Source organism: Sipha flava, unplaced genomic scaffold (assembly GCF_003268045.1).
Source record: "Sipha flava isolate LNK unplaced genomic scaffold, YSA_version1 79_pilon_pilon, whole genome shotgun sequence".
NCBI lineage: Eukaryota > Metazoa > Arthropoda > Insecta > Hemiptera > Aphididae > Sipha > Sipha flava.
The window spans coordinates 2,060,501-2,071,429 of NW_020273620.1; the positions used below are offsets into that span (position 1 = coordinate 2,060,501).

General features: G+C 31.7%; 1 protein-coding gene across 1 annotated transcript in view; it reads left to right on the plus strand.

Annotated features, from left to right (window-relative positions):
• The window catches only part of LOC112692919 (neurexin-1), a gene marked incomplete in the record, with an annotated part of 248,142 nt that overhangs the window by 232,107 nt on the left and 5,106 nt on the right, over positions 1-10,929 (plus strand). Inside the window, 11 exon segments of the mRNA XM_025567743.1 lie at positions 346-560; positions 832-937; positions 1,008-1,184; positions 1,268-1,714; positions 2,413-2,571; positions 3,880-3,999; positions 6,746-6,924; positions 8,147-8,318; positions 8,409-8,653; positions 9,008-9,113; positions 10,176-10,337. Coding sequence (XP_025423528.1) covers positions 346-560; positions 832-937; positions 1,008-1,184; positions 1,268-1,714; positions 2,413-2,571; positions 3,880-3,999; positions 6,746-6,924; positions 8,147-8,318; positions 8,409-8,653; positions 9,008-9,113; positions 10,176-10,337 — 2,088 coding nt within the window.

The window sequence follows — 10,929 nt, forward strand, 5'->3', positions numbered from 1 at the left end:
ATAAGACCAATATTGAAATATATTACATTGATTTTGTAATATTTTAATATAATTAAGATTTTTTTTTAGTAGAAAAATTTAATGTTCCGTGTAAAAATCCATGTTAAATACTTTAGAACTGGTTGAAACCTTTATCAACCGGAACCGAAACCGAAATGTTTTTACTGTATTTTTAAATATCGTAACCTAAACCGAAACCGAGATTTTTTATTTTAAAGAACCTAAATTGAAACCGAAATCTTTAAAATCGTAAGGGTTTCAGTCTCTGCTTCAAGCACAAATATCTGCTTATGTATTTGTAACATATTCTATAGTAATAAAGTTTACCTTTTGATATTTTTGCAGAGTCGTCAATGTACAGTTTCAACGGGACACAATATGTACAAGCAATAATGCCGGAAAAAATGATCACTGAAGTTGAGGAAATGTACTTCAGATTTAAAACTAATAGGCCACTAGCCGTACTAATGAAAACATTCGACAGTTCATGGGATCGACTAGAAATTGCATTAATCATTGGACGAATTAGATTAGCCTTGAAAATTGGTGACAAAGAAAAGGTATAGTAATATAAAAATTGATTTTTAAGGTGTTTCCATTTCATATCATATTCATATTCTACATCTATTGGTTAAGAATATTGCCGTTGAAAAAATATTTAAGTAACTTTATTTTTATATCAATAAAAAAAAAATGTAAGTGCTAACAAAAACATAAAATAAAAGAAATATAATTGAAAAAAATTTATTAATGCATTAGATAGTGACGATTTCGTAGAAATTTCACGTTTGAACTGAAAAATATTTTTCATTTTTTTTTTTTTTTTTTTAGGTGGTTTTGTGCGGATCTCATTTGGATGATAACAACTGGCATTCGATTCATTATATAAGACGGGCGCATGAAATCCGTCTGAAAGTAGACAACGTTACAGTAAAAAGTAATAGCTTTTATTCAACGTATACCAAAACACTTTTGATATTTGTTTACATTATTTTATGTTATTTCAGATGATTCTGATATGGAAAACAATATCGCTCTCAGATGGCAAGGTCTTTTAATCGGTGGATCACCTCCTAAGGATTCAGAAGCCATGGTAAATCTTCCCAGCTTTATCGGAAGCATCCAACAGTTCGTATTAAATAAAATAAACTTTTTCGATCTCGCCAAAATCTCAACTCGAGGCTGTAAGTATATCGGCGTATTCGCTGACGATTTAAATACAATATTTTTATCAATATCGATAATATACTAATGTTGTAACTTGCAGTCTCCGAGGATTTACCAAAAGTTCACATGACTTGCAAATATCAAAAACAAGAAAAACCCCCTTCACTGGTACACACGGTTACGTTCCTATCGAAAAATACTTTCGTCGGACTTCCAACATTAAAATCTTACTCAAGAATGGAAGTGTACTTCCGGTTCAAGACCAAGCACACATCCGGTCTGTTCTTCTACAACGGCGGCAAGCACAATGACTTTGTACTCTCCGAATTGATCAACGGGCACGTACTCATCAACATTCGGTCGGGCACTCACGTGATCCGTCTTCGGGACATATCGAAGAACAGTTATAATGATAATTATTGGCATTCGGTTCACTTACTACAAATATCGGCCACTTTGTTTTGTCTTCTCATCGACGATCAAGTGGCATCGACTATGTCTATGTCTAGACCACATAATATACAACTGAATGGAATGTTCTATGTCGGTGAGTCCGGCTGATTTGCTTTCATTTTTATTTTGACAAAATGTAAATCTTTTAATTTGAATTGATAGGCTTAAAATAAATTAATATATTCGTTAATAATAACATACATCGGTTTATATTTTATTTAAGACAGTTATGATATACATTTCTAAATATTAGGCAAACTCTTATCTTCTGTGCAATTTTTTAAAATACAATCGTATTTTTTACTATGGTAATATATGAAACCTATTTTAGAAGCTATGAGAAAAATAAAAAATAAATCATTGTAAAATTAACGATCTCCTTATTCGATTTATATATTCAATGCCTTAAAAATTACATGTAAACTTTCAAAATTGTATATTATTTATTCGGCATGGTATGAACTTTAGAACACCAAGATAAATGATTAAATAGAAATTTGTAGTAGAATCTCGAATTTTTTGTACAGTCAATATTTTGTGTTCATCTTTCAACAATTATTTTCTAATCAACATTTCAAAATTTAATAATTTTAATAATTAAATTAATACGAGTATATGATAAATTATTATGACATCAAATCATATTAGTCAATATTTTTTATACTATATTTCATAAACATTCAATTACGATGCGTATTTTTTTATCTCAATATTGTTGAAGTGTAACAACAGCAGACAATATAGATTTCAATAAAATAAAACGTATAACGGCACGTTATGATGATTGTGCAGGTGGTGTGCCAAAAGAATTACACAAACGACAATCGAAGCACATCCACTCGAGACATGGATTCGAGGGTTGCATGTCTGGATTGGAGTACAATGGCGAATCACCGGACATGGTGGAGAACGCCACGATACCCAGCACGCTCATCACGGTGGGCTGTGATGGTGAGGAAACACTTTTGGGATAAATGACTTTTTTTTTCTCTCTCAGAAATTGATTATTAACAAAAAATGTACCAGCTACTCAACAAGGGGTGGTTTTGATATTATGGTAATTGCAGGACACAGGTTAAAAAAAACATTGCGATTTCACATCGGATATACTGGAAACTGTGTAACAATAAGATTAAAAACCAAAATAGCCCTGCTCGACTTCTGTTTAGTTAAGCTTCTAAATAAACTTGACTTGTAATTTGCAAAAATACATCTGTTCTTTGTGGAAAATACAATTAATAATTACAATCCTTTTAGCACTGTGTACAAAAAAATGTATTTTGTAAGAAAACAATAATGTAATATACTGCAATATCAGAACAGGCAATCTGGAAAAGTACTGAAAATGACGCTTTGCCCAGTTGGACTTTATTTCAGCTGTTTAAGAAGATTATTGTGGGGAGTGGGTGTAATAAAATGTGTCCTATAAAATTCGACCAATTGAAATTAGAATTTTCTTACCAAACCTTCACTTGAAAATTAAATATTATATTTCTGGTGTAAATTTTCCGTTTTCAACATAGTCATAGTACTCGTAGTATAAAAAAGAATAATTATAATAGAAACATTCGTGATTCGAATCTTTGTTCCGGTCCTGGTACTTCAGCACCAACGTGAAACGCCTCTTTCAACGAGAACTTATAATGTATTATAATAGGAAATGAAAAAAAAAACCATCTTTATGTAGACGAAGGAAGGCGTTGTAATAAACATAATATAAAACGCAGTTCTTTTTCCATATGTTTTATTTTTTTGGAAGTTTTTTAATAATAATAATAATAAATATATTATTTTAGCAGTTTAAAATGCTATCATTAATATTTACATGATATTGTTACTTTTTTTAAACTGTATCGTCTATCATTAAGGATGATTACTTGTTTTGATAGACAAGAGTCTCAAAAATAAAAATAAATAATAAATATACAAAATATAAATTATCTATGTATATAAAATATATTTATAAACAATGTGTATAAATTAATTAAGTAAATCCTTAATATAACTATATTATCACTAAATTTATCATATTATCTTTCATCATTTTTATTATAAAAAACTTACTAACACACTATTAATTACTATTATGTATAGTTATAATAAGAATTTACTTTAGTTACTTATTAAATATTATATCTCTACTCCACCACCAATAAAAACTGCAGCTGCAGCACATTCATTTTAATTTAATAATGTATTAATCATACCCTACACAATTGTTTGTTTTTATATATATCCTGTATTGTTGCTACTCCGTAGGACTCAGCAAGATGTGCACACAGGACATGTGCGACAACCACGGAACGTGCGTGGAACAATGGAATTCGTATTCGTGTGACTGTGACATGACTGCATATGTCGGCCCGACGTGCTCTGAACGTGAGTCAAAAATATCATCTCGCATTAACCAATCACGCTTTCGGTTCAACAGAGTCTTCCATAAAATCAGAAAAATTTCAAGTAACTCTCGCAGAAGTAAAAAAAAAAAAAAAAAAAATTGGAAATAGAATGTTCGTTTTAATTACCAGTCCAAAAGTTGAAAAATAAATATATTTCATGTCTTAATCTATCAATGTCCGTAAGATACAGAATCTGTTCATATATACGTATAAATTTCTGAAAATAAATGAGTCTCTTCTCGGGCAATGAGAAGTCAACATAACCGCAGGATTGCCAGTGATCTTTACCACGATTATTTTTACTAAACCGTTGCCACAATCGGTGGTCAGATGGCTTCAGCTCCTGCACTAATCGGATTTTGGAAGTAAGTCGGAAAGAACTACGCGCGGTGTCAGTGTTCAATTTTTGCAGAAATGTATACATAGACGAGCGGACGCCATCTTGCGGACAGTAATCTTAAGACATGATCAGATGAACTCTTAATGACACATAATGAAGATTCTGTTTTCAATAGGAAAATATCGTGAACAAACATTTGACTTGCTTTTGCGAGAGTTTTCCTGAGTTTTGTCAATTTACCTTGAGACTCTGTAATAGTAAACGAAAACCGTTTATAACTAATTCGGAGTGCGCACTAGCACTCGGCCATTTTTTTGTCATGAGTCGCGCAGTTTTGATCTTTTTCCCCCTCTTTCGATCCTCAGATTTGTGTTTTGTACATCTCACGCGTTCCCTGTACTATAAACATTTGAAAAACATGCACCACACGCTCGTACACAAGCAGAGAATCGATTATTGCAACCGGGAAGATTATGCAATGGCACGATAGTATAATGTATTTCATTTACGTGACACGATACGATGTAATAGATCAACATCAGAGGCGCATCGAGTGGCGTTCGACCGCGAATAATTATTATTTCTATCGGCACTGAAACGGTGTAACACCACGGTCCAATTTCGGTAACTGTTTGTTGGTTGGGAGGCGAGAGTCTTTTTTTCGCGGGAGCGAATAATAATGATTCGGTTTCCTTCGTTACTTGGCGCGCTGCGTACCTTACGCGCACGACGCGCATCGCACGCCGGCCACACACAACGCCGCGTTTGACGCGGGAGCAAGAGGGGCACATTTTTTGATGTTTGATGGGGCGGAAAATTGTTGAAGATCAACATAAAATAAATAAAAAACAATTAAACCTTTTCTTGTATGACTGTATGTCAATAATTTTGTTCATAAATACCTCGAAAAAGCCGCAGTCTACCGCTACATATCACAAGGCGATGAGAATTAAGAACTTGTACGGTGATCGTATAAATTATTTTCGTTATTCCTTTCCTTTTTTTTCCCCCGAAAATAGTCGAGTACATGTATATCGTAATATTTTTTCTGAGCGATCGGCACATTGAACCGTTAGATGTGTAAAACATCTTTTCGACGATTTTTTTTTTTTTTTAAACATACTTTTTCTTAAGGGTGGCATGTTTTAATTTTCCCCGGGGCGGCAACATAGCTTAACGCATCGCTGGCCATACACCGGTCGTGCCGTTCGCATAGTGTGTATAAGTGTGCGCACACGTTTTTGTAGCTCAATCAGTAGCGGTAGTGGGATGCAACCACAAATACTGATGAGCTACACGGTGCTGCAGGTGTGCGTATGTGTGATGCATGCTTTATACTATGGACGAAAATTTCAACTCAACACATGGTAACTTAAATGGTATAAATTCGATGTAGAATTAGTACAACTATAACTATCGGCCCTTCTGGCCCGACAACAACAAATAACAATAAAAATACTCCATTTATTGTCTTGGCCTACAGATTAAAATATAATAAATATGAATATATGTGGTCCATTTGGCACAACAATAAATGAATAATAAATAAATCAAACGGAAACTCGCAATTTGTGGAGCGCAAAACTGGCGAGCCGCAACTACTTGTACTTAAATCTACGAATAAAATAAAAAAAGTTACTATTGACAAATAGCGCCCGCGAAACAACAATAATAAATAAAATGCGGCTATTGGCGTACGCGTAAATGTAATAGACATTAAAATATGTTAATACTGTGGCGATTAGCGCGCGCACATAACAACAAACAAAATATTAATCAATTTAAGACGATTAGCGCGATAAACAAAAACGACGAATAAAAAAAAAATAAATTATACACAAGCTAAGACGTTCATATTGTTTCACGTTGGTCTTGCCACAGCGACGTACGGAACGAGAAGGCGGCGGCCGTGCTGAAAAACGTAGACCGACGGGCCGTCGGCCACCGATAACGCGTCAGCTTAATCTGTGTGTTATAAAAAAACCCGCAACACGATTAATACAAAAATAAAACAGTGCAGTTCGTGCGTATGCGAATGTGGTCGACCGGTGACCGTGAATTCGGACATATCATGTAAATGAGGTGCTGCGCGTAGTTGTTGGGCGCGAATTGTCGTACTATCGGAAAACCATGTCGGTGGTCCGCGCGCGGAACTAAACTTTGTGTTTATTTCCCCGGCTGAACATGGAAAAACATTCACTCGATGCGCTTGTCAAACTTTCGTTCGACCAGTTCTTAAAAGTTCTAATCCCACCCCCGAGCAAAAATTATGAAGTCCTATTGGCACGTGAGCGTTTAAAACCGTTATCAATATTCGCAACATGTATCACAGCTGCACGTAGAAAAGTGAAGCAATTAAAAATACTGTGCCGTGTTGTCGTTTCAGCGTCCATTTCCTACGACTTCGGTCCCGACAGCGGTCTCATCACGTACGCGTTCCCGGACGGGCGCCAGCCGGACATGCAGAACGACTTGTTGGCGATGGGTTTCATCACGTCCAAGGACAACGGTATACTTTTCCGCGTGGAAAGCAGCACGTCCAGCGATTATTTACAACTCGAGATGGTAATAAAAAACACGCGTCGTCTAAAAATCTTTCGTGGATAAAATTAAATATTATAATAAAACATAATCTATAATATATTGTTATAACACGGTATGATGCTTTTTCGTTGGTTTCAAAAAAAAAAAAAACGTTTTCGAAAAAATACTATAACACAATATTGATTTTTCCTAAATCAAAACGTGTCCTGTCATTTATTTTGATTTACTTCACACAAACAATTATCATTGGTTTTAGATATTTCATTTATTTAGCATATAATCATTACAAAATCGACTTGATAGTTTTGTGTAGACCAAACGTTGATAACATTTTTCAATTTTTCAATATAATTATAAAACTAACGTAAAATATTTATTTATTTCATTATTTTCACAATATTAAGAAAAAATATATATTAGGTATTAGGTGTTAAAACATTAATTTAAGCCAAAAATAAAATAACTTTATCCACAATTGCTTCTATAATGATATAAAATCATAGGTACTCAACTTAAATTCAATGAAAATAATTTTTGAGTTGGTAATAAAAGCTATGAAAAAATAAATAAAAATATATTGCAATAACGCCCTAACCGGTAATCTATTCACCATAAAAGCTATTAATTCACAACCCTACAACCAGCGTTACAGACTTAAGTACAAAAAATAAATTTTATTATTCATAATGAAAATATATAAAAATATAAATATATATAATGGCTCATGTAATGTTATTCATTTGCATAATTATTCCGATATTGTAACAACTTAAAACATTTACCTGTTTTGAATTTATTGTGAAAAATAATTTATATTTTTTCTTCCGTTTTTCGATAAATTATGCGTATTATGCTTTCTCGGAAGTCACGTAAATTGTCATTTACCACATTACTGAAATAATATTTAGTGCATGTAAAATCCTAAGTCGGTTGTACTTTTAAAAAAATAACCAAAACCACATGTTTGCTTAGAAACAATAAAAAGTTTCATTTGAAAGCAATTGAGTGACTTTCGTAGTTTTAAAAGAATATCATACGAAATGTATCGTTTGGGTATCACGCAGCCTGTAAGGCGTTAACAAGACGTTTGGTAATTCATAACATAGTATACACATTATAAATTCCATAAAATTTTGTCGACAACAAATAAACTCAAATGGGATTTGAAAAACACGAATATCGAGTACTTCGTGCGCTGACACAAAATATTATTTTATTTTTTATTTTCTCTGTTTACTAAAAGGTGAACGGCCATATTGTAGTCATTTACAACGTCGGGACTAACGATCATCCCATTGGTGAAGCTAACATCAAAGTAAACGATAATTCTTATCATTTGATCAGATTCGTTCGGACGGGACCCAATTCAACATTACAGATTGATGACAATAGCATGCAGACTCTGTATCCATCAGGTACGTACTCCAACATACACTCTTCAAAGTTCACGTATGACCATAATGGTAGTAATACGTTCAAAATATTATACGTGTCACCGTATGCAGGACATCAACTAAGCGTATTCAATAGACAGTCGACGATCCAAGTAGGTGGCCGATGGAATAAGACAAAACAACAGATCGAAAATGCGTTCGAAGGAGTTATGGTGGGATTGGTATTCAATGGTCTTAGAGTATTCGACCTGACTACCAACAAAGATCCGAGGACCACTAGTAAAGGAGACGTGCAGCAGTTGTCATCGATATTGGACCGACTCAACGAACACTCGTTGCTAGACACCATGCAACAGGTAAATTTAATATTTTATCTATTTGCTTTAATATTTTTCATGTCAAAAGAAAATTAAAAATTAATCATAACTTATTTAATTATTTATGTATTCAAAATGGTTAGATTTTCATAGCAGAAACATAGTGCATCATGTCACTGATTGCACTTTCACGATTACACCGTGTTTCGCCATAACCCAATAACGATCAAAATATAACAATGTTATTAATACATAATACATTTTTTTTAAATATATTATAATTATACAGTTTATCGCATTTAATATAAACAGCTTGTGATTTAAGTGGTTAAATGTCGTCATAACATTATATATTGATCTTTAAATAATCCAATTTCAATTTCAAATTTTTAGACACCTGCATCGGGAGTTATGGACGATCTGGTTTATTCAGGAGCTGGATCTGGTTGTAATCATGATGATGAAGACCAGTGCACAGTTACATTTGATACTGGATCTGGTGAGTTGAAAAGTTTTAATGTATTAGGATCCTTAAATTGAAACACCCTGCCTTAATTTTCGAATTATGTGCCCAATTTTTTGGATATTTTAAATGTTTTAGAGTGTTTTCTGTACACTAATCTCATAAATTAATAATAAATTAAAGAAATTCCATTTTTTACAACACTATTATAATACTCGTAATATAAACATAAAAATTAAATGACGAAATGCTTTTAATGTTGAGCATATGTACAGTACGAAGTCTTCTAAAAATAAGTAAAATAATAAAAAAATAAAATATAAACTACTCAAATAATGTTTCGTTTCACATTATATATGTATTCATAATTAAGTAATAATATATAAATATATCTATAAATTTATAGTCATGAAAATTCATGACTTTATCTATCGTATGTTTAATTGAGTGAAATAAAATAAAACTATAAAATCGTTCACGATGGATTAGCAGATTGCTGTATGAGGTTTTCTTATGATATTTTTTCAATACATAATAATATTTATAGTAACATCAAAAAGTACCTATAAATACAGACAAACAAATATGAGTGTATTATGCATACGAGTACTGCATTAAATATTTTAAGTATACTGTATGATTTGTATAGTTAATACTCTACACACAAACCATCGTCATGTATAGTACGTAGTAGTGTAGTCATGTACGTTGAAATGTCAAATATTTTTTAACTCTATGAAACATTGGAGTCTATATAATTTTTTTTTTTTTTTTTTTAATTAATTAATGTACATAAAAAAAATAATTTACTTTTATGTGTCGAATTTTAAATATATTAAAACTTGTAATTGAATGTAACAAAAAATATTTGTTTATAACCATGTTAAGGAAATATATATTTTATTTTAAATAAGCAAGCATTTACGGGATAACATATATTATTCGATATTAGTTCGTCATAACAATGTACTGTTTCGATAGTACATAGTACAAATGTTTAACATTTTCAATTTGTTTTATCTACCGAAACAGTTCATCTTTTTTAAAAAAAAATTACTAAATAATTTTTATCTCTTTGATTTATTTTTTATAAAATAGGTGACGACTTGATAACACCAGTCTATGTGCCTCCAACCGTTGTACCTCCTCCTTCATTAATAACCGACATACCCGGTGCGTGCGATGATGAAGAATCAGATTGTATTACAGGTTCAGGATTTGGTCCTACAACTTCTACGGATGACTCAACAACTATTAAAAGTAAATAATTTATTTTATTAGGATTATCATATTTCTGATTCAAATCGATTGAAAATAATTCTTTGGGCAAAATTGTTTTTTGCAAATTTATTTGCACTACAGTTTTGATTTAGACAAGACGGCGTAATATGTAGGCAAAATAAAGGCATAACTGTAATAATGAACATTATCGCAGTATACGAATATGAACAGTATATGAAAATAACCATAATATAATATTTATATTAATTTAATTTCATTAATAAACAAAAAATATTTTAAAATTCAAGGTATATAAATTAGATTAATTTTAATATTTTATTCAGATACCATTCTAGCTAAAACGTTTCGTTCGAATATAAGTATATTTTTTAGTCTTATATTTACGATGCACCGAAAAGGGTCGTATAAAAAAATACAAGAGCGCATAGTGCAGTAAAAATTTTCATTAATATTTAGTCGCGGTTAATAATATAAAACAAGTACAAAAAATAAAATATTATTACATTTTAATATTGCGAATACATCGACTAATTAACTTTCTACAATTAAAAAATATTTAAATTGAAAACAATACAATTATTAATATTCTTATTTTATATAAAATAAGAAG